This window comes from Bos javanicus, chromosome 16 (assembly GCF_032452875.1).
Source record: "Bos javanicus breed banteng chromosome 16, ARS-OSU_banteng_1.0, whole genome shotgun sequence".
In the NCBI taxonomy this organism is placed as follows: domain Eukaryota; kingdom Metazoa; phylum Chordata; class Mammalia; order Artiodactyla; family Bovidae; genus Bos; species Bos javanicus.
The window spans coordinates 62,333,536-62,359,794 of NC_083883.1; the positions used below are offsets into that span (position 1 = coordinate 62,333,536).

The 26,259-nt window shown below is 36.3% G+C and overlaps 1 protein-coding gene across 3 annotated transcripts in view; it reads right to left on the reverse strand.

The window, feature by feature from the left end:
• The window catches only part of ACBD6 (acyl-CoA binding domain containing 6), a 192,709-nt gene that overhangs the window by 94,807 nt on the left and 71,643 nt on the right, over window positions 1-26,259 (reverse strand). For all 3 annotated transcript variants that reach the window (XM_061383378.1, XM_061383379.1, XM_061383381.1), the window contains exon 5: window positions 15,821-15,926. In XM_061383378.1, the coding sequence (XP_061239362.1) occupies window positions 15,821-15,926 (106 nt within the window). The remainder of the gene's footprint in view (window positions 1-15,820; window positions 15,927-26,259) is intronic.

Consider the following 26,259-nt stretch of genomic DNA (forward strand, 5'->3'; position numbering starts at 1 on the left):
TACAAAAGACATAAGGTCTTAAGAAAGATACAGAAATAAGTAAAAATATAGGTTAACTATTCTAAGAATGATTCATATAAAATGTTCTATGGGAAAAGCAGTAAATGAAAACAACAGGAATTCCTGAGTTATACTTTGGGGATCTGTTAGATACTAGCCCAGTGACTTTCTTCAGACTGATCAGTTTCTTTATCCACAGAGTGGGGATAAGGATAATACTAACAACAATAATACCAGTAATATTTATTGAATGTATGAACTACATGATAACACTTAGTAAATTTTAAAGTACTTTGATGAAATGAAAGAGATTAATTTTAAATTATTATGTTCACTTTTGGTGAAACAACTGTTATGAATTAAAAAAAAAAAAACAAAACGGTACTTAAACCTAGGTAGAGATCATAATCTGAATGTAATATATCTAAATTTACTCAAGTTTATTCCATAAAATGTAAGAAAATGTAATCACAAGCATTTCCCCTTCATAGCCCAAATTTACACCCTGAAATATCCCCCAAACATTAGTACAAGTCTACTAGCATTTAACTTCAAATGTTGACCATGAAAGCCACTTGTAAAACAGAATAGACAATTAACTGTTAGGAGACAGCGTACTAAATATTAAACAATTTTAACTATTGTCTACCAAAGACAAACACTATCGACGTGTTAATTCTTTTCTCTACCGTCAGAAAATCTTGGCTTAGTTAACAAAAGGAGCCTAATTGGTCCAAAGAATAAACAAAACCCCCAAAGCTAAGGGCTTTTCTGAAGAAATGAGTGATTATGGCTTAACACTACTTTTGAGGGTGGTAGTGATGTTGTCATTTTTAAAAGAATGGAATGTTTTTTCACATTAAGTTGAAATCCCTGCTTTATGTCATTTTAGAAACGATTTAAACAGATATAAGCTAGGACAAAGAGGACTTAAAAAGCACCTTTGAAGAAAGCTTTTCTTAACCAATTACATTCTTCATCTTTCAGACTCTCTTCACATACCTATTCGTTCAACTAATTAACCAGGAGCTATTCTTGAAAAAAAATAAACAACAACAAAAACCCAAAGACAGACAACTTCTTCCTTAAAAATCATCCTTTCCTTTTTCTTTCATTTGCTCAATTTATTTTTACTTACCTGTGAATATCTGTTTTGTATGCAAAATGCAAAGGAGAAGGGAAGTAGAAAATTTTTAAATGTGGGCAAATCAGTCACACTTTATTGTAACAGCAAAACCACTTAGTTAATTATTAGTTCAGAGCCCACTAATAATTTTTTTAAATGGAGACAATTCTAAAAGCCAAATAAAAAATGTATTGTTGATAGAGAACAGTGTTGCCTATGTTAAATGTTCCCCAGCTCTAATGTGTACTGATTTACTGTTACTGGGGCACTCATTTTACAACCCTCCATATGAATAATTAGATATTCTAATTTGATCCTCAGAACAAATACCAACGTGTAAAGTATTTTATAATTCAATATAACTGTTTCACAGCTTTTATACTAAACTAATCAGGTAAAATGTCAAAGTCTGTATTATTTCTAGTTCTAATTTTAAGGGTACTAAATTAATGGCTATCAAATTATTAACAAGAATCACCATATAGTTAAATAATGTGTGATACACTTACATAGGGCACCCACCAGAACTACCTAATAGTTAAGTAAGAAAACATAATATATCTAGTATTTTTACTGTAAGATGTACAGATAATTTCTATTTCCCAACAAGATTCCTGACTTCTCCTTAGGTTTAACCCAATAGGGTTCCACTGAGTAATGCTAAAATATAAATCCTTAGCTGTTTCAGTGCGGAAGCAGACAAGCAACACATTTTACTGTTAATGGGGAGTTATATTTTAAATTTTCCATGTGTGGTGCCAAAAATTTACTTTAGGGAAACACCTATGACTGGACCTCAGTAGTGATTTTCATATTGGAGATATTTTCCAGAAGGGTGGCACTTGTATAGCAATGTTTTAAGGAGGACGATGTGCTCTCAGACATTTACACTCTGCTTTTTAACAGGTTTTTTGACCTGCGGTGTAATTAATTTTTGTAACGCATTATTTTAATGGTACACTAATTAACCTTGAATTAGAATGTATTCTCTGACAATGACTTTCTACAGAAGTGCTGAAGAGAGCTACATTAAGACCACCTAATGATTAATATTTTTATGCGGTATTGAGCTCAAAAACAAGAGCAGGATTAAACATACTTGTAAATAAGCATACATAAATCAGGCTTTGGAATTTTTACCTTCAAAAGTTCCTGCATTTAAATGAACAAAGACCAGCATACCCAGGTATCTGTATGTGATAACTCTTTACTTCTTCACATTACAGAGGTCCTGTAAACATACTCTAAGATTACTGGCTCAAGTAATACATAATCAGGAATTTGCAGAGATGCTATCCTTATAACCCATACTGATGAAATCAGTAAATAAACACCTGTGGTTCTGTCCTTTCTTTTTGTTAACCACAAATATACTTGGATCAATATAGTACAATTTTTAAATTTATTAAATTGAGATACTGGATTCCATAATTTCTTTTCCAGAAGGAAAACCATCAACTAGGTACACATCATAGTTGTTTAAAGATTTTATACAAACTTATGAGATATTTTACCTACTTTTATATGTAATTGTTTTATCATCTATGAATGATATAATCTCTTACAAATTTTCAAGTTAAAATTTATTTTTACTGTTACCACTAAAACTGACAACTGTTTCTTTGCTTTGAGTTTTAATAACTTCTGAAAAAATATCCCAGAAGTATTTAGGACATAAGTGGGGGAAGCCATTATTAAAAGGAATCTTTGTTAGGCCACCAGAAGACAATAAGTACTGTTTGGAAAGCTCTGGATATATTCCGGAATTCAAATACAGTAAAACATGGGGTCAGGGGGAGAGAGTTCCCATCTATTAACCAAGGGTGCAGATACCGTCTTCCCTCAGACAGATGAATGAGTAAAGTGCTTTGAGAGTGCAGGGTGGCAGCTAACCTATTAAGTAGTATTACTTTCATACCTTCTGGAAAATACAGAGTGGGTCTTAATATTTTAAATGCTCCTTTGATATCCTTGGTTACTTGTCCTTAAACCATGAAGTATTTTTAAAATTACATTTCCTCCTGGATATCACAAATTAAATGAAAAGAGATAGTATTATAAAGTGAATCTTGATGTTCTTACGGTATTTTGAGAATAGATACAAAGCATGTACACCATATACACAGTAGATGAAAACATGGCAAAGATGGTATGTTTAAATTTGTAAGAGTTGCCATTGTATCAAAGATTGTATAGGATGGTGGTGGGTTTACTCGCTAAGTCAAGTCTGGCTCTTGCAACCCCATGGACTGAAGCCTGCCAGGCTCCTCTGTCCATGGGATTCTCCAGGCAAGAATACTGGATCGGGTTGCTATTTGCTTCTCCAGGGGATCTTCCCCACCCAGGAACTGAACCTGGGTCTCCTGCATTGCAGGCAGATTCTTTACTGACTGAGCTCCGAGGGAAGCCATTGTATAGGATAATACAGTCTAATTACTCAGTGAAATACTGTAAACAGGTCAACTTGAATTTCTCTCTCCAAAAAAACTGGGTTTCAATTTACAATCGATTGACTTCAGCTACCAATAACCTATAATGTCTGTCTCCTCTCCCTTATCCCTATCTTCTACCCTTTGCTGCTGCTGGTAAAGCATCTGGATACAGTGACAACTCCCCCACCTGCCACCACCAGAAACTACACAAAGCCCTACTGCCACCCGCCTCTCAAGAGTAAACCAACAGCGTTCTTTCAAAAACTCAGACAGCGGTAGTATCGGGAGGCAGTTTACAGTCTCAAGATGTGACTAGCATGGAAGCCAATACACATTTAAAGTAAGTGAATACTTTATTTTGTTCACTTGCTAGGACCTAAGGTAAAAAGAAATGGTGTTGCTGAGCTATCAGGGAATTCAGAAGGACTTTACATACACTACTCTAAAAGATCCCTTTATAAGCATTTACTAAGCCATAATGTTAGAAACTAAAGGGTCAAGGAGTAAGCAATGGAGATATTACTTCATCCTGTATAAAGTAATAAGTAATCCAGTGATCATAATAAGGTAGCCAGATGTCATCATAAGACAATGGATAAATACACGATATATTCATGGTCATATGATGGAATATTACTCAGCAATAAAAATGAAGGGAAATAGTGACCTATACAACAATATCAATGACCCAAAAACATTATGTTAAATGAAAGAAGCCTTATTAAAAAAAAAAGTGCATTTTATGATTTTACCTATAAAGTTCTAGAACAGGCAAAAACCAACGTATGGTAGAAGAATTAGAAAACAGTGATTACCTTTGTGGGATGAGGAGAAAGAACCAGCTGAGAAGAGGCATGAGGGAATTTTCTAGGGTGACAGAAATGTTCTATATCTTGATAGGAGTTTCGGTTACACAGGCACATGCATTTGTCAATATTAATTGAAAAAAGTGAAAGTGAAGTCTCTCAGTTGTGTGTGACTCTTTGCAACCCTATGGGCTGTAGCCTGCCAGGCTCCTTCTCTGTCCATGAGATTTTCCAGGCAAGAATACTGGAGTGGGTTGCCATTTTCTTCTCCAGGGGATCTTCCTGACCCAGGGATCAAACTCAGGTCTCCCACATTGCAGGCAGACTCTTTACCCTCTGAGCCATGAGGGAATACCATATAAAGATTAACTTTTGCAAGTGACGAAGGAGCTTAATGAAACAGGCTTGAACCCAGGTATCCTGCATTGCAGGCAGATTCTTTACCAGCTGAGCCACAAGGGAAGTCCAAGAATACTGGAGTGGGTAGCCTATCCCTTCTCCAGTGGATCTTCCCGACCAGGAATCGAACTAGGGTCTCCTGCATTGCAGGCAGATTCTTTACCAACTGAGCTATTATTGTATATACATTTTACATTAAGAGAAAAACCAGACTAATGCTGATCTCTGTTTAATGATATATATATACTGAAGCATTTAGAAGAAAATGTATTGTCTATAAAACACTCTGAAACACAACCAAAAAAGTAAGATAGATTGACAGATGGATAAAGAGATGGCTAAATACTGATAAAGCAAACATATATAGTAAAATCTCAGTGGTAGAATCTAGTGATAGGAATACATATGTCCACTGTAAAATTCTTTCAACTTTCTGGTTCCTTCAAATTAATGTTAATCAACTACACAACCAAAATAACATATACTCAAGTGTAGAAAGTTATTTAAGAGAATACACTTTTACTTCCTTTCTTAAATAAAAGCATAAATTTACCCTCAATTCACTGACTCTGCCTCTTAAGACCTTTTGCTTCTTTGTTAGGTTAATAATGTCAGGTTTTGCCAGATTTTGCATCAGTTTCTCAACCCAAAAGCAAGTAAATTGTATTCTGACATGAGCCACAAATTTAAAACAAAGCAAGTAAAGAAAGGAACAGTCAAGAGAAAGGTGACCTTCTTCAAAGTATTTGAAAGAATCTATAAGTATATGGAAAGTGGTATAAAATTATACCTTCAAAATGAAAGAAAAGAAAGAAGCAGCAGCTCAATAAAAGAGGAATTTGGGGAGCGCATTAGATAAGAATCTACGGGAAACTAATAAATTGTATAAATGCTTCGGGGGGGACTGATGATAGATACATTGGAATGATGTCATCTAATTTGTCCAAATATTATTCCATTGCTAAATTTAACAAGTTTAAATTAATATAAAAGTTTAAAATACACACTAATAAGCATGTATTTAGCATCTGCTGATATGGCACTGATCTAAGAACAGTGCAGACATAAAATGTGCCTGAATTGATAAGAAATATTCTGTTCATAACAAGTATACTTTACAAATTATTTAAATCAGCCAAGATATTTTCTTGAAAAACCTGTAAATATGTGCCATGTGTGAAGAGTTATATTAATATGACTCAAAAATAAAAATTGAAGCACCATTTAAAAAATTTAAAAGCTCTTACATTTCTCTTCATATTACCTATACTGCAGTTTTCAAACATTTCTGCAAATCATTAAAAACTTTAATAAAAGCTGTAATATAAATAAAAAATGAGTACATATAACACCATGATGCTATAAATTTGGAACGTGAAACACCTGATATATAGATAGTGTCCTGAAAAGTAAGTATAACTACAAAACTTTTTCTTTTACCTAAAATATAAACAATGTCCTAACTACTGTATCAGTAGGAAACACTGTGTACTGAATAATTTTCTCAAGTTAGAAATGTATAACTTACTAATAATATATTAGCAGCAATTACAACTTAAATGACACACACCAGGAACTATACATAAAATGACTTCATTATAAAATAGGAATATTTTACTTAAAAAGGATTTTATATATATGTTCATGTGCTATGATAGCTATAGATTCAAATCTAATCATTTTAGGCAATAGTAATATTTATTTCAATATATGGGGTACAAATACAGCTTATCATATTATGACTATTATTAAATTTCTTTATGTGCTCACAGATTCACTTAAATTCACATTTTAAGTGCAATAAATGTAATTTTTAATCATCTTAGGGAAAGACTGAAATTGCAGTGAATCTGCTGGGTAGACATTTTAAATAAAGTCATACACCATCCCACAGAATCTTAGGCAATCAGTAGTGAAATATCTCAAGTTCAAATATTAGATAGACAAACACCAGAAAAACTAGATGTCCTTTCAAAATTTTAATTTTTACCCAACCTATTGTAGTAGGGAAATGACTTTTTTCTGATAAAGAGGTTAAAAGTATTTAGCTAGAAAGTTAACTTTAAGATTATATACTCTTAGTCCACCATCAAAGCTTACAAAGTTGTTTCATTTGCTAGAGCTTTAAATGTCATGAAGCAGTACCCTTTATTTCATTTAGGATGTTAAGTTTGATTCTAATTTTAAGCTCCCATTTCCCTCATGTTCTAAAATTAATTCATACAAATCCCTGATTAATAATAAAAGGGCTTGCCATCAGTATTCAAAGCCCAGCCTGAGTTGTCATGGCTGAAAGGGCAGAAATCTGCTTGGAGCAATGAGAGAACCCAACTGAATTCAGGGTGTCTCAGTCTATGAATGTGTAAGCACTTCATCTGTTCATGGAAACACAATGTTCTGGCAGGCTAGAGGCAAAGGTAGCTGCGTGGGTAACAGACTGGAAGACCTGGGAAACTGTACTGTATCAAAGTCACTAAATGAGGGAAGCAAGGCAAAATTTTACAAGGCTTTCTTTCATTTTCACACATAAAAAATGGTGTTGTTTAGTGTAAGCCATTTGTGTTCTAGACATTTATTTTATCCCTATTACTGCTGTCCAGTGATCTCTGCAGAGGTCACATGTGAATGTAACTATTTTATAAAAGAAAGTGTTGCAAGTCAGAGCATAACACTAGCAGGGCTGACTGGAAACTGATTATCCTTAAATCCAGTGGTGAAAAGAACACTCTCTCAGAACTACATTTCACTCTTTTAGACTCAGCAGTTGTATGTATTTGAACAAGTAACATGTACATATCTGAAGCAGTTCTTGTCTGAAAAATAAGGATAACCTTTCAGAGCTGTTCTGAAGACAACATGGTAAAAAAAGTGGAAGTACCTTACAGACTTGTAAATGTGGTGAAAGTACTCTGTAAACTGTAACCTGCACTGTATAAAATAGTCTTATTTGAAAGATGGAGAATTCTAATAGGGATCATATAGTACACACACAATCATTTCCAGTGAAAAAGTGACCTTGAAAAGTTAAGTGGGCTTCTGGTTTCCAGTTCCACATATAAAGAGCTAGGAAGTTGCCACTCCACCTTAACAACAAACAAAAAGCTGAAGAGACTGAAAAATCAACGATTCTTCTTGGATCCAAAAGAGACAGGAGTCTCAGGGGAAACCACTGCCCCTGAGACTAGAGAGAGATAAGTGAGCCCGACAGCCTGGAGCACAGCCTTACAAGTGGAAACCACCCGGGGAGCCAGTCCAGGTAGGAACACCTGGCTATGAGTGATAAACCGCCGGAGGCTCAGTGCAGACAACTCTGAGGGTTAAAACTCCAAAGGCATCTATTCAACTCCTCCAAACACACACCCCCAATAATGTGAGATTTACCTCCAGGAGCATGACCAGGTTCTCTGACAATAAATGTCAGAGAAACATACCCTCATGCTTCAGGTAGGGGAAAGGGAAATGATCCATTCTGAAATAGGCCCTGAAAAGGTCTGCCTTTAGAGGAAAAGGTCAACCAGCACCTAACTTGCTGGGGTATTATCAGAGTCTAACTGACCTGGGGGAAGGGAAATAGCCACCTCCAGTCCACTCTAGCCATTCTGTCCCATTCAAAGAGGGATTAAAAAAAGAAGAGACAGAAACATTTATGAGAGTCCCAGTTCAGAGACACAGGCTCACTACAGAACTGAGACCTAATGGTAGGACCACAGAACACTTTCTCTCCCCAACCCCTCACCAACACATTCAGTCAGTTCGGTTCAGTCGCTCAGTCATGTCCGACTCTTTGTGACCCCATGGACTGCAGCACGCCAGGCTTCCCTGTCCATCACCAACTCCTGTAGCTTACTCAAACTCATGTCCATTGAGTTGGTAATGCCATCCAACCATCTCATCCTCTGTCGTCTCCTTCTCCTCCCATCTTCAATCTTTCCCAGCATCAGGGTCTCTTCAAATAAGTCAGTTTTTCGCACCAACACATTACCAAGGGCCTATTTATAGCAGTTCCTTTTATCTGGTATATCACATCCAGCTATCAATAAAAATTACATGGCAAACCACAAGGCAAAAAAATCCACCATTTGAAGAGACAGAATAAGCATCAGAATGAAACAGAGCAGAGATGTTGGAATTATCAGGTGGAGAATTTAAAACAACAATGATTAATATGCTAAGGACTCTAATATATAAAGCTGGCAGCATGCAAGAACAGATGGACAGGAACTTCCCCAGTGGTCCGGTGGTTAAGAATCCACCTTGCAATTCAGAGAATGTGGCTTCCTGATCTCTGGTCGGGAAACTAAGATACCACTTGCTGTGGAGGAAGTCCCTGTGCCACAATTAAAGAGTCCATGCACTGCAACAAAAGATCCTGACTAATGCAGTGAAGATCTTGTGTGCCACAATTACGACCCAAGGCAACCAAATATAGATAAATATCTAAATATCTAAAAAAAGAATATATAGATAAATATCTAAAAAAAGAAAAAGAACAGATGGACAATGTAAGCAGAGAAGTGGAAATTTGAATAAAGAACCATAAAGAAATGCTAGAGATTAAAAAAAATAAACCCATTGCAACAGAAATTAAAAATGCCTGTGACAGGCTTATTGGCATACCAGAAATGGCTGAAGAAAGAATCTCTGAGCTAGAAGATGTATCAAAAGAATCCTTGAAAACTTAAAAGCAAAGAGAACAAAGACAGGAAACAACAATAAGAAAAAAACAGAACAGAATATCCAAGGGCTGTGGGACAAATGCAAAAGACGTAACGTATGCACAGCTGGGGAAACCAGAAGGAGAAGAAACAGAGAAAGGCACACAAGAAATACCTGGAACAATAGCTGAACTTCCTCAAATTAATGCCAGAGGTCAAGCCATAGATCCAGGAAGCCCAGAGAACACCGCGCAAGATAAATACTTCAAAAACTACACTACGCATGTCATTTTCAAATTACAGAAAATCAAAGATAAAGAAAAATCCTGAAGGAAGCCAAAGGAAAAAAATACATTGCTTATAGAGAAAAGAAAGATAAGAATTACATCAGACTTCTCTTCTGAAACCATGCAAGCAAGAAGAGTGGAGTGACATTTAAAGTGTTGAGGAAAACCCCCTGCTAACCTAGAATTCTGTATCCTGAGAAATCATCCTTCAAAAGTGAAAGAGAAATAAAGACTATCTCAAACAAATATTGAAGAAATCTGTTGCCAGTAGACCTGCCTTGCCAGAAATATTGAGAGAAATTTATTAGAGAGAATGAAAACAATGTAGGTTAGAAACTGGATCTACATAAAGAAAGACCATCAGAGAGGGAATAGTGAAGATACAATAAAAACTTATTCTTAATTGATTTACTAGTTTGTTTAAAATAGTAGCAACAGTGTACTTGACTATACAAGTTTATATGTATCTTATATGAGTACAAATATATACACAGGCATACACTGCATGCGTGTACATATGCCTATGTATGCTTTTATATAAGTGAAATGAGCGACAACAGTCATACAGGAGACAGGAGGGAGGAATTAGGAATATTTTGTTTTTATAAGGCAGTCACATTACCCAGGAAATGGTATCATGTTATTTCAAAGTGGACTTGGGTTAGTTATAAATGTATATTGCAAACTCTAGGGCAACCACTGTAAAAAGTTAGAAAAAGTATAACTGATATGCTAAGAGGGGAAAGAAAATGGAATCATATTAAACGCTCACTCACAAATAGCAAGAAAAGAGAGGAAGACAAAAACAGGAACAAAGAAAAAGGCAAATACCGAAAACAGTAACCAATGTGGTAAATATTAATCCAACTATATCAGTAATCACTTTGAATGTCAGTGGCCTACATGTATCAATTAAAAGACAGATTGTCAGAATGGATCAAAAACCCAACCCAACAATATGCTATTAAAAAAAAAAACCTACTTTAAATATGAAAACAAATGTAAATGTTCATTACCACACTAACACACAAGAAAGCTATATTAATTTTAGTCAGAGCAAACTTCAAAGTAAAGAAAGTTATATGCGATAAAGAACGGCATTAGATAATGATAAAGAGGTCAGTTCTCCAAGACGTAAAAATTTTTAACTCTATGTACCTAACAAAAGAGCCTCATTCATGGATGGTAGGAATACAAGATGGTACAGACATTTTGGAAGAAAATTTGATGGGTTTCTTATAAAACTACACTCTTACAATATGATCTAGAATTCATACTTCTCCTTATTTACCCAAAGGTACTAAAAACTTACGTCCACACAAAATCCGCACATGGATGTTTATAGCAGCTTTATTCATAACTACCAAAACTCAGAGGCAGCCCAGGACAGTCCTTCAGGAAGTGAACAGATAAGTAAATTGTGGAACATCTAGACAATGGAATATTCTTGGATGCTAAAAGGAAATGTCAATACAGAAATCAGATTGATTATATTGTTTGGAACTGAAGATGGAGAAGCTCTATACAGTCACCAAAAACAAGTCTGGAAGCTGACTGTGGCTTAGATCATAACTCTTTATTGCAAAATTCAGACTTAAATTGAAGAAAGTAGGGAAAACCACTACACAATTCAGATATGACCTAAATCAAATCCCTTAGGATTATATGGTGGAAGTGACAAGTAGATTCAAGGGATTAGACCTGATAGAGTGCCTGAAGAACTATGGACAGAGGTTAGTAACATTTTATAGGAGGCGGTGATCAAGACCATCCCCAAGAAAAAGAAATGCAAAAAGGCAAAATGGTTGTCTGAGGAGGCCATACAAATAGCTGAGAAAAGAAGAGAAGCTGAAGGCAAAGGAGAAAAGGAAAGATATGCCCATCTGAATGCAGAGTTCCAAAGAACAGCAAGGAGAGATAAGAAAGCCTTAAGTGAACAATGTACGGACATAGAGGAAAATAATAGAATGGGAAAGACTAGAGACCCCTTCAAGAAAATTAGAGATACCAAGGGAACATTTCATGCAAAGATGGTCACAATAAAGGACAGAAATGCTATGGACCTAACAGAGGCAGAAGATATTAAGAAGAGGTGGCAAGAATACACAGAAGAACTATACAAAGAAGGTCTTAATGACCCAGATAATCACGATGGCGTGATCACTCACCTAGAGCCAGTGGAGTGTGAAGTCAAGTGGGCCTTAAGAAGCATTACTACAGACAAAGTTAGTGGAGGTGATGGAATTCCAGCCCAGCTATTTCAAATCCTAAAAGACGATGCTGTGAAAGTGTTGCACTCAATATGTCAGAAAATCTGGAAAACTCAGCAGTGGCCACAGGACTGGAAAAGGTCAGTTTTCACTCCAATCCCAAAGAAAGGCAATGCCAAAGAATGTTGAGACTACTGCACGACTGCACTTATTTCACTGCTAGCAAGGTCTTGCTCAAAATCCTTCAAGGTAGGCTTCAACAGTAGATGAACTAAAAAGTTCCAGATAAACAAGCTGGATGTAGAAAAGGCAGAGTAACCAGAGGTCAAATTGTCAACAACCACTGGATCATAGAAAAAGCAAGGGAATTCCAGAAAACGTCTCCTTCTGCTTCAATGACTACACTAAAGCCTTTGTGTGGATCACAACACACTGTGGAAAATTCTTAAAGAGAATTACCTACCTTAACTTACCTATCTCCCTCATGAGAAACCTGTATGCTGGTCAAGAATTAACAGTTAGAACTGGAGATGGAACAACGAACAGCTTCAAAATTGAGAAAGGAGTATATCAAAATTATATACTGTCATGCTGTTTATTTAACTTATATGCAGAGTATATCATGTGAAATGCTAGGCTGGAAGAAGCTCAAGCTGGAATCAAGACTGCCAGGAGACATACCAATAACCTCGGATATGCAGATGACACCACTCTAATGGCAGAAAGTGAAGAAGAACTAAAGAGCCTCTTAATGAAGGTGGAAGGGGAGAGTGAAAAAACTGGTTTAAAACACAACATTCAAAAAACGAAGATCAGGGCATCCAGTCCCATCACCTCATGGCAAACAGACGGGGAAAAATGGAAACAGTGACAGACGTTATTTTCTTGGGTTCCAAAATCTCTGCAGACAGTGACTTCAACCATGATATTAAAGGATGCCTGCTTCTTGGAAGAAAAGCCATGGCAAACCTAGACAGTGTATTAAAAAGCACAGGCCTCACTTTGCTGACAAAGGTCCATATAGTCAAAGCTATGGTTTCTGCAGTAGTCATGTACAGATGTGAGAGTTGGACCACAGAGAAGGCTGAGCACCGAAGAACTGATGCTGTCAAACTGTGGTGCTGGAGAAGATTCTTGAAAGTCCCTTGGACTGCAAGATCAAACCAGTCAATCCTAAAGGAAATCAACCCTGAGTAGTTATTGGAAGGACTGATGCTGAAGCTGAAGCCCCAATACTCTGGCTACCTGATGCTAAGAGTCAACTCATTAGAAAAGACCCTGATGCTGGGAAAGATTGAAGGCAGGAGAAGGGGGCGAGAGAGGATGAGATGGTTGAATGGCATCATTGACTCGATGGACATGAGTTTGAGGAAACTCATGGGATAGTGAAAGACAGGGGAGCCTGGAGTGCTGCAGTCCATGGAGCCACAAAGAGTTGGACACAACTGAGTGACTGAACAACAACAAAAAAGAAAATGAGCTATCAAACCATCAAAAGATATGGAGGAAACTCAAATTATTACTAAGTGAAAGAACCCAATCTGAAAAGACTATATATCGTATGATTCCAACTATATGGCATTTTGGAAAAGGCAAAACTATGGAGACAAGAAAAAGATCAGTGGTTGCCAGGGGAGCAGGAGGTACAAATAGGCAAGACGGAGTATTTCTAGGGTCATGAAAGTACTCTTATATACTGTAATGATGAATATGTCATTATACATCTGTCCAGATACACAGGATGTTCAGCACCAAGAGTGAGCCCTAAAGTGAATTATGGACTTTGGGTGATTATGATATATTAATGTACATCCTAGGTTTAAAAAAAATGTACCATATATACCTTCCTCTCAAGTTTATTATAAAACTTAAAACTGCTCTGCTCTTAAAAAAAAAAAATTTAAGTCTTAGAAAAAAGAATTAAGTGATTTCTTCATTATATCATCATCCTTCATTCATATTATTCACTGAGGACAATTAAGACATTTATTGATGTCTTGGTGTATGTGTTTCAGGTACTGTTTAAGTCCTTTATGTATATTAACTCCTTTAATACGACATTTCTGACACAGGTACTATTCTCATTTTACACATTAGGAAACTGAGACAGAATAAACTTGACAAAGGTCATCTACCTAGGAAGTGACAGTACTGGCCCTTGAACCCAGGTAGTCCAGCTTGTCACCGTTACACTATACTGCTTCTGCTTATTCATTCATTCTATCATTCATTAATTCACAGTTCATCAAATCTTTATTGAGCATGTGGGATATGTCAAGAGCTCTGACAGAAACATTTTCAACAAGGAAGTTCTGAAAACATTTACCTTTCCCAGGAAACTACCGAAGGAAATGCTCCTTCAAAACCAGGAAATGAATAAAAGAGGAAGCTACAGGAGGAGACACTCCAACAAAACAATAAAAGGTGAAGACCTACGATCCAGAAAACAGAAAAATCCAGAAGAAAGGGGAAGAGAATTCCAAGGACAGTGGTAAAATGTAATGCTAGAATGACATCTGTGCGAGAGGCTAAGCGAGCAACCAGTCCAGACTAGAGATGAAAAAGGAGGAAGGAAGGTTCCGGAGGGATATTCCTAAAGGAAAAAAAAAGGAAAAACACGGGATTGACTGCATGAGAAGACCTCTATTGGGCAAATTGAGGGAAGAGTTAATAGGAACATAGAAGACCAAGAAAAGTATAAAAGCAAATAAAGAGGCCACTATTAACTTTAAGAAAAACAAAATGCTGTACCATGGAATGTAGATTGCATTATTCATGATTACATAATTTACTCTTTCACTTTTTACCTTTGCCTTGCTTCCCTGTAATCAGAGCAGACTTCCTATTGTACTGACCTGGGTCTTGGCCTTGTGACTTGTTTTAGACAAAGGAAAACAGGGAAATGTGACGCACACTAGTCAAGGAAAGCTTTAAATGTGTTTGTGGGATCTGGTTCTGTCTGCCCCACCCAGGGTCTATCCGCTGGGATGAGATCTCAAATGAGAACAGGTGAAATCAAGATGAACTGAGCACAAACCAGGCTAGTAGAACCCAGCAGAGTCTCAACTGGTTCCAAGCCTTTTGAAACATGAACAATAAATAAATGTTGTTACCTACTGAAATTTTTCTTTTTTTTGCTATAGCAAAAGTTGACTAATACATATAGTACAGCCCAAAGCTCAGCAAACAATATTTACATAGTCATAATAACATAGTTACATTATAACCATATTATAATTGACTATATTACATAATTATACATAATTTGTAACAATAATAAAAACATTGATACAATAGCGATTCAAGAAGAAAACTGAAACTAATAGCTGTGATAATAACTTGTTAAGAGAGTGGGGAGAGAGAGATGGGACCAGTATCGCTGGGCCTCCTTTACTGTAGAGTTACAGTCTTACATTTTCAGTTCCAGATGTCTTTTAAAACATATTACAGGAAAGATGTTGCCTAAAAGTGAGATAATATTAAAGGCTAACCTGTACAGAGAGCTCTCATTTAATACAGAAGTCAATTAACTACTCTACCCATTATCTATGATCACTGCATGTCTTCTTCCTAACACTTGCCACCTTTGATTGAAGATGGTCATTGAAATCATCTTTACTGCATTATCACAGAATGAGAAAAATGATTCAAAAAAAGAAAAATGATTCAAAGTGATTAGCAAGTTTTCCTCCTTTTTTTTTTAACAACTATAATTCAGGGACAGTTTAAGCTCAATATGTGAACAGTTTTATTCACAAAACAAATCAATAAGTAATATATTTTACAAAATAGTATAGGACCCCTTTAAATAGTGGACCTGCATTGATATAACTGGATTGACCAAGATTTTGACAGTTTTCTAGAAATATAGTTACTGGGCAAAGGACAATATACTTGTTTCCTACCTCTTCATCTTTCATATTCACATCCATGTTTTTTGTTTTGATGACTTTGGTTATATGGTCAATGTTGTTTTCCCTGCAGTAATCAAATATGTCTTTGTCTTCTTCCCTAATTGGAGTTAAAAAAAAAGTTTTGTCTTAATAGGTAACACAGAAAAGTTACATATTTTTAATACAATCTGTTTGCTGTAAACATTAATGGAATCTGTTTTTATAAAGAATTTTCCATGAACAATAGTGGATTTTCAGTAATACAATACATCCAATCTCTGAAAAGACTAAGGTTCTTAGCAACTATAATTATAGAGAAAAGCTTCATCTGCTTTAACAAGTTACACTAGTACACTAATAAAACATCTTGAGTAGATTTTCTCAATGCTCTTTTTCTCCCCAGTTGCTTTTACACACTGACAGGAACATACATCCTCTGACTCAGAATGTTCAATTGTAGCACTGCAGTGAGAAGGTCATTTTCCATTGCCAGCATAGAGGCAGGAAAGGATCGGAACAAACTTACTACTTCTATTAGAGAAAAACAGAATAAGTTGGTTGCTATCCAAGTTTCTAAAAATTATACACAAATACACACACAACACACACACATACATGCACACCAAAGTAGTTTTCTTAAGGGAAAGATAATTACAGCATCATAAAATTCAGAAATCCCTCATGAGATAATACAAATAAAGACTGGGAAGCATACTATACACCCAGTACTACTCTAAGTATGTCAGTGTACTAATTCACTTACTCTTATCCGACAGCTTCACTTCACAGATAAAGACAGAGGTATGGAGACATTATATGATCTGTCAAATAGCATCACATTTATCAAAGGTAGAATAAGAGCTAGAACTCACTCAGATCAACTGATTTTGTAGACAGTCCATTTTTCTACTTTTCTATTATATCAAGCCACATCTTGAACCAGTAAGCTGTAATCTATTGCAGAACCTAAAGCAGAAGTTCTGACGTGAGGTCTATGAGTCCTCTAAAACAGTATACAGAATTATGTGTGCAAATGCATAATACATTTTAATGAATGTGTTGGCAGGGAGCAGGGGGAACAGGCGGATGGGTAGTTTCAATGAGGTCCTCAAAGGATCGGTAATTTGGAATATTAATAATGAAACTGTCCGACATGTGGGCTTAATTTTCCAAACAGGCATAAAAGAATGCAATTTGAGTTCCCAAAATTATAACTAGTATTTTTGATAAATGTAAGGCCATAGCTTCCATTTATCAGAAATTAAAGCATCTGACCATATAAAAAGTTACTTCCCAGTCAGTGGTAATGAACTCATACCACAGTCCTGTGGCGTTTACCATCTAAGGTTTCCTTATGCAGTTGATGTATTTAGTTGAGAACCTACTAAATGCAAGGCACTGGGCAAGATTCTGTTTATAACAGATAACAAGGGTAAGCAAGGAACTCTGTGCTCAGTACATGTGCAGTATAGCTGAAATGATTACAATCTATACAGTTTAAAACTGTATTTGTTTTCATTTATTTATCCGGCTGCGCTGGGTCTTGGTTGCAGTACATGTGATCTCTGATCTTTAGCTGTGGCATGCAGGATCTTCCGGTTGCAGAAAGCGAACTCTTCGCTGCAGCATGTGGGATCTAGTTTCCCCACCAGGGACGGAACCTGCACCCCTTGCATTGGGAGTACGGAGTCTTGGCTGCTGGACCACCAGAGAAGCTCCCCAAATCTATACACTATTAACATAATGTGAAGCTGGATCTTTGAAAAGGCAGATCAGAATACAGTGGAGAAACAGTCCACCTTAAGCTAGAGAAAATGAGCTAAAAGAAAAAAATCATGCTTTAAAAAAAAAAAGTATCATCTCTGGAAAATGTTCATTTGCAGAAGAGAAAATGCTTTTCCAGATCATTTACTCTGGGCTGGGTGGCGGGGGATAGAGAAGTCTGAGACTAAAACCCCTAAAAGGATAAGTCTGATTTTTTTAAATTAAGGCTTCATATAATACTATTTTAGCTATATTTAACTATCACAAAAAATACTTTCTATGAAAAAAGTGCATTCAGCATTCTGACCTGGGGATACGAGGGGCCTAGTTTCCTTTGATACAGTAACAGAGACCCCTCTAATTCAATAGGCAGCAACTTCAACTGTGAGATAAAGTACTGTGCCATTTTAAGTCATAATAAAAAATACACTTCTCACCAACTGTTTTGAATAGAAAATAATGAGGAGTTGGTGGTGGGGCACAGAAAGGAAAGTATGGCGGATCCTTGGGATATAGGTTACCCTTACCCAATAATACTGGAGGGTTATTCAGAAATGGGAGGACCTTCTGGGTGGCCCTTCTTCCTTAATCCTAAATGGGCATGTACACCTATGCCATAAGCAGTAAGAAAGTAAATAAAATACCAACTTATTTAACATGTTTCTATTGCTTAATATATTCTCAGTGTTTCTTAATATGTATCCTTTATATCAATTATTTTGTTTTGACATGTGAATTCTTTGGAGGTCAGGGCATTTTTTTCATCTGTATACCTGCTTATCAACTGTAGTTTATCATTACTAAGTATGTTAGGTACATAGAAGTATTTATAAAATACTTCAGGGTAGAGTACACAATGTAAATTAAATATAAAATGGGAAAGTCAATAAAATCACCATGCATGTGTTACAAAGCTGAGTGACTAATAATTTAAAAAATTAAGTGATACTCTTGGGCTTAGTTTTTAAATAGAGTTATCTAACACCAAGTCATGCATGTTTTGACTAGCCTGCCAGCAACCAAGCTGTCTTTATACAATGTCACCACCTAGCGGTCAAAACGGAGAAACATTAGAAGCAACATCTTTGTGTATCTGTATCTTGCCCCCAACAAGATTATGTACAGTATACGAATCTAATTCTTTTTCCCTCTGTATTTCCCAGTTAATGCAGTCTTCCACAGGAAATTTTTCTCTGTACTTACATTAAATGACATGTGCAAACCAAATATGCTGCTAAGTCGCTTCAGTCGTGTCTGACTCTGTGTGACCCCATAGATGGCAGCCTACCAGGCTCCCCTGTCCCTGGGATTCTCCAGGCAAGAGCACTGGAGTGGGTTGCCATTTCCTTTTCCAATGCATGAAAGTGAAAAGTGAAAGTGAAGTCGCTTAGTCACGTCTGACTCTTAGCGACCCCACGGACTGCAGCCTACCAGGCTCCTCCGTCCATGGGATTTTCCAGGCAAGAGTACTGGAGTGGGGTGCCATCGCCTTTTCCAAATATAGCAGAGCCTTAAAAAATGTTAGTGCCCTTCTACATCTTCTCACTTTATCTTCTCTTTTGATGCTTACCAGTTATCTTTCTCCTTTTCTCTGCTGAATGTGATAAAATTATCATATCCATCCTCTACAGATGAGTATGAGTTATTTCATGAATAACCCCAAGAATGTCCCACATTATCCATAGCACAAGACAGCAAGACTCTCTTGAGATTACTCCAAATTTCCTAAAATTGACAGGAAATACATTTATCTGAATGAAAACACATACACACACGCTTTCTTTGACATTCTTTTGAAATGTAAGGGCACATACTCATGGATGAGAGGGATGATGTTTAAGTACGGTTGTCCTTCATCAGTCACAGGTAGATGAGATTCTTGCTCATGCCTAAAAATGCTATCTCCACCACAGTCTTTCTACAAAGACTGCATTTTCCTATCAAAAGACTATTTTAGATAGTTAGGTTTCATGGCAAGCCATCTAAAGTCTATTTACTTTTCACTGACCTTATAGAATTAAAAAACACACTAATGGGATAAACTCAGATATCTAACTATCTAATAGACACATTCAGTAAATATTTCAACTTATTGTATTTATCAAGCAACTGGCAATCAGACGTTAAAACAGTATTCTAATGATAATTAAAATTTATTGAATGAATGAAAACACAAAGAGGACCTTACACATATACTTTAAAATCAAGATCAGAATTTTACTTTTAAGTAAACTTCCTATTTTAAGACAACTGAAGATTCACATGTAGCTGTAAGAAATAAAACAGAGAGCTGGTACTGTTTTCCCAATTTTCCTCAACGGTAGCATAAAGATGGTGCTGACAAACCTATTCGCAGTGCAGGAATAGAGATGCAGACATAGAGAATGGACATGTGGAAACGGAGGCAAGGAGAGCGTCAGCACTGACACATACACACGGTCAGGTATAAAACAGCAGTGGGAAGCTGCTGTGTGGCACAGGGAGCTCAGCCTGGTGCTCTGTGATGACCTGAGGGGAAGGCAGGCGGGAAGGAGGCTCAAGAGAGAGGGATGTATGTATACTTATAGTTGATTCACGCTGCTGTACAGCAGAAACCAACACAACATTGTAAAGCAATTATATTCCAATTAAAATACATTAAAAAAATGGATTGTTGTTATAGTATTTAGATTCTGTTGGATACATGTAAATGAATGTTTATTTTACAAAATGTCAGAAATTATGCCCTTTGCAATTATTTAAACTTTTAAATAAAAATTTTAGATTTTGGGACTTGCCTGGTGGTATAGTGGTGAAGAATCCGCCAGCCAATGTGGGGGACACGGGTTCAATCCTTAGTCTGGGAACTAAGATCCCACATGCCACAGGGCAATACGTTTGTGTGCCACAACTACTGAACCCTCAAGCCGCAATTGCTGAAGCCCACATACCCTAGAGCCCAGGCTCCTCAACAAGAGAAGCTACCACCATGAGAAGCCTGCACGCCGCAAACAGGCAGCAGACCCGCTCGCTGCAACTAGAGAAAGCCCACATGCAGCAATGAAGACCTAGCACAGCTAAAAAAAAATTATTAAAAACATTTTAGGAGGTATCATAAAAATATAAAAGGGAATAGTCTTCCAAAATTCTTGTAGGAACTGTGTCAGCAGAGGTTTTTCAAATATCATTGCTCCAACCCAATATTCTATAAAGTAGAGGCCCAAAGCAAGGAATGGGCCACTCAACTGAAGATGAGCAAAGAAGGCATCACAGAAGAGCTGACATTACAACCTGGGCTTGAAGAGTATACTGACAAACCAGCTAAGTGACTAAAGGATCTTGAAGACCAGAATAAAAGGAAAAGAAAGAAAGCGAAGTCGCTCAGTCATGTCTGACTCTTTGTGACCCCATGGACTGTACCTGTCAGGCTCCACCGCCCATGGGGTTTTCCAGGCAAGAATACTGGAGTGGGTTGCCATTTCCTTCTCCAGGGAATCTTCCTGATACAGGGATCGAACCTGGGTCTCCTGCATTGCACCAAGTAATAACTTTCACCAAGTAACAACTATTTTCTGACTGGGTTACATATGCAGTGTATTTAGTTCTAGGACCAGAAAATTGTTAAAAGCCTCAAATAAAAAGTTCTATTTACTATCTTACATATTTCGATAAGAGTCCCTTCAAATGAAACCACTTACATTTTTAACATATTTTTCTCATATTTTTTTCAAGCAAACAATAACAAAGAAGAGATCAATGTCCCAGGTACTTCTTATAGATAACTTGTTATACTGGAAAGGTTATTTAGGCATAAATTATATTAAAAAAAAAAACAACTAGTTACTAAAAATGCATTTTCACCTGTTAAAACCTGCTTAACTCTAAAAAGTTGATTGAAAATTTCTGATACTTTAAGTGTCCATAAGAAAAATGTAGTTCAGTTCTGATCAATTCCTCTAAAACCAGTGCCCACATCAGAAAAATCTATAGAATCTCTTGGCTATAGAGATGAGTTACATTCTCAACCATTAAGGTAAGTCTAAAATCAATAAAAACAATTAATCTAAGGGAAACATCATCATCAGTATATTGATAAATGAAAGACTACAGTCTCTAATTATACCAGTGAAGCACATTTTTAAAAACACTAAATGGAAAAGAAATTTAATTAAAAAATGTAAACTGAAGATACTCACTATATTAATATAATAACAACTATCAAATTCAATTTCAGTAATTGGAGATTACAATGATTCTTCAAACATCTCAGAAGCTATACAGTGTAGCACTTAAGAGCAGAATTACTAACCCTGTGACCTTGGGCAAGTAACCTAACCTCTTTGAGCCTCAGTTTCCTCATCTGTAAAACAGGGATATTTACAATACCTACATCTCATAGGATCATTCTGAAGATTAAGTGGAATAATATATATATATAACACATGCAGTATGGTTACTAACATATAATAAGTGATCAATATATGTTAGCTGACATTATTACTAGCTTAAGATTTTAGCATATGTTGTAAAGTGGAATCATTTTTCATACTTTTATATAATACTCTCAATCAATTCACCCAACAAATATTAATTGAAGCTTCAAGGAAATAAAATAGGCCAATTGGTTGGAGCAAAGTGAACAACTGGGAAGGGGAAAATTGGCATTAGATGAGATGGTGAGGGGCCCTGCAAGACAGGTTAAGGATTTTAAAATTCTATCCTAAGTGTTATGGGAAATCATTAAAGGGTTTTAAGCAGGAAAGGGATTGGAGATTTGATTTATAAATTTGGAGGAGACAGCAAGGGAAGCAAGGAATCCAGTTTGCAAATCATTCTGCAGTGTCCTGGCCAAGAGATGTAGAATAGTGATGTTAATGCAAAAGGTGTGATCGTGGCGATAACGAGAGGCAGATGAATTTGAATTATTTTGAATATGAAGAAACAGAATTTCTGATGTGTTAGAAGATGAGAAAGAGGGTAGACCAATGTCTAGGCCTAGGAATGGCATACTTTACATGATACACTGTTAAAAATATTTATCTAATGAATATATAAAAGTTTGTATTAGATAAAAATTAAAAAGTAGAACCGTGTAAATCATGTAATAATGTCTTTTTTATACAGAATTCAAACTTCAATAAACACCAGCATTTATTAATATATACCATGCAATTAGCAAAGTCTTCATAAATTGCAAAGCAATGAAATGAACCAAAATTGCTTGCTTTCAGCATTGAGAGAACAGCTGATAACAATTCAATGAGAAGATGACTATCACACAAAACTGACATCTTTGCTAACACTTTTAAGATATCTTTCTTTAATATATCTGTAATTTAACAGAAGAAAAACATTTATTTATATTATCTATAATACATATGACTTTTATTATAATAGACATAGTACATCCATAACTAATGTGTCTTTATACTTGTGAGTGTGCGCGCGCGCGCGCGCACACACACACACACACACACACACACACACACACACACACACACACCTTTGTAAGACTTAAGACTAAGTGCCTAGCATTTCAAAGGTACTACATATGGATAAGGATATAAGAAAGAGAGGAGGAAAAGATTAGAAGAAGGAAGAGACAGAAAAAGAACAAAGTGGGGGAAAGGATGAGGGGGAAGGAAAAAGAAAGAAAAGAGGTGGAGAGGAAGAGAAGATGATGGTTTTACTGATGAATGACCTCTTGTTCAGAAAGGGCTGTTGATCTGCAAACAGGTGGACTTGCCTATGTGCTTGGTTGGCATCATGACACTGAGCACACAGGAGCTAAATAAAGCACTAAGAAAAGGGTGAATATGAGAGCCAGGAGACTCTTACAACAGTTACTGTTTATGTCAAGACCTGCTCGTCCCAAGGGACCCATTTTCACATAATCTATAATTATCTCTTCGCTTTAATCGCCTTGTCATTCCTGAGGCTCTCATGGGCACTGGAAGAGGAAAAGCTCATTAACTAAACCTTTTCTCCTCTCTCCAGCCACCCATGGCTTTTAATTGCTTGGTGTGTTATTATCTAGGAGTGCAACTGGGATCATTTTCATAAGAAAGGGAGGTAGAGAGGAGGAAGGGAGCCATGAGTCCCTGAGGTATGCACCACAGACAAACCTTTGCTTTCTCAATTATTTATGCCAGCTGAGGTTTTACAGGCTGAATAAATCCATAACTCAAGTTCATTCTGAGCAATCACATTCTCAAGGGAGAGTTGCCCACTTGCCTATACACACTTGTGTAGTCCTCAAAGAATAAGCAGAATGTAACAAGACATATGTCATTCAATTTATCACCTATCACCAAAGTGTTAACACAATGTTGATCCTAGGCAACACAGTGAAATAGGGAAGAGTTTCACTAACTATCAGGAGAATCTTTTTGGTGCTAACAGTAGTGATATCCGTGGGACAGTATTATCCCAGAGTGACGTAGCCTACTGAAAGCATAAAAATTCAAATACTCAACTTTTTAAGTACAAAATATGTGTAATGCATACTCTGGATGCTTCAGAGTCTTAAACAGATTTGTTAAAAGCTGATAACAATGTGAAGCTTTGAATAAATAACTACATGGAATTTCATACTATTTGGTTTTATAAATCACTTATAATAAAACCATATATGCTGTAGCTTTTTCTCCAATCACATCTCTTTCAGGAAAATTTTAGAGTACAATTTATGTATAAGTGACTGGCTTTTAGTTTTATTCCAGTTCATATTTTCACCAGAAACAAAATTAAAGCATAAAATTAGCACCTTTATTCTAGTTTAAAAAAAAAAAAAAATATATACACACACACACACACACACACACACACACAGTCTACCACTTTAGAATCAGGTCTAGAGAGCAACTAATGAAAAAATATTTCTAAAATATTTTCAGAATCTATTATAGTTTAAAAATTTTAACTTTATAAGTCAATGATGAAAGCATCTCTTTAGAATTCTACAGGCTTTTGTGTCTGACCACCGCAGTGACCTCTGGTATTTTCTGCCAAAACAGTTCATTTGTCTCACAGAACAACTAATCAATTCCAGAGCCCATCAATCATTTCAGTTGTATACTGGTCTGGTCTTGCTTAGAGAAGGTCCAGATGGCTGCCTGTGTAAGTGGGATTAATAAAATTCTGACAGATTACGTAGCATCAAACTACAGAATATAACAAGGAAGATCAAATCGTATTGCAGGGTGGGTTGGCTATTGTACACGTTTCATTTGTTGTATTTTTAAATCATGCCCTAATTTCTCACTTTATGTGCCAACTTCTAGGTAGAACCCTCTCAGTTATACAAGTCACTGAAAGTGTTTACTTGTTAGTGAGTCAGTATATGCATTGCAGAAGCATCTGACTCTTTGCAAAGCCTTATACTTATTAACCAGAGCTTTTTCTGCCAGTCTGCAGTTTAAATGAAACGCAACTGATCTCAAGACTAGAGCAACCGTGAGTCACAAGACCTGTTACTCTCTCGTTTCTATTGTTCCAAACACAGATCTCTCCCTTCCTGGTTTGTCATTTTCTTCTGCAAAAGCAAAGACCTGTACCTAACTCCACAGTTAGGTCCTGATGTGTGTTTTTGGCTCCTGCCATCAGTCCTGTGCCCTGGATCTCTCCTGGGGGGACATTATGTTCATAACAATATTAATAAAACTAATAGTTACAAAGTAACCTATTTTGTGCCACATGCTATTCTAGGACGCCCTGTATAAATATTCATATAATCCACAAAAATGCCATATGAGAAAGGTAGTATAATCATCCCCATTTTAGAGATAAATAACTTGTCCAAGGTCACAGAGCTAAAAAGAGATGGAACCAGCATTTGAATTCCAGCAATTTGGTTCCATAACTTTTTGTACTTAATTAGCCTCACCCTATATCCCCTCCATTATACCACAGAACAATGAACTAGCTTCAGAATGAGAAACTGGTTTCAGGGCTGTGGAATATTAACACAGAGATCTGTACCTATGACATTATATTGTCATTTTCTGTGACAGAGTGGAAATAAAGGTCAGAACCAAAACAGGCAGGGAGCAAGCGCAGAACTGGCCCCAGTGGCCCTTGGCTCAGAAACATTTACAATAAAACTAAAATGGGCCCTTAACTTATCACCTACAATGCATTTTTGTCAGGAAACTGCCACAACATTGGAGACCAAGCCTTAGTAAATGGATTAATTAGGTAATGATTTTCCTAATCTTCAAAAATGTGGGGAAAAATTAGAAGTTTATATATTAAAGTACTCAAAAACACATTCAAAATACATTTTAATGTTCCTTTAAAAAACCAATGGTCCAAAAGAAAAAAAACAATGGTTCTATAGAAGAAAGCTTTTCCTTTCATGCAAGGTTATCATTTGATGTTTCTAAAACTAGAAAAGGACTCCTCCTGTCACTTTTACCTCAGTTGAACATAATTCTGCCAAGAAACCAATTAATCTCAATTAAAGAACAATTTTCTCTTGGAAAAATAAAACACCAGATAATAAATTTCACCAAAGTACAAGCAAAATTTGACTCTATAAACTTCAACAAGTAGCCTGTTTTTATTGTTGCAACTGCATTTTTTAAAAATTTAATTAGAGGCTAGTTACTTTTCAATATTGTGGTTTTTGCCATACATTGACACGAATCTGCCATGAGTGTACATGTGTTCCCCATCCTGAACCCCCTCCCACTTCCCTCCCCATCCCA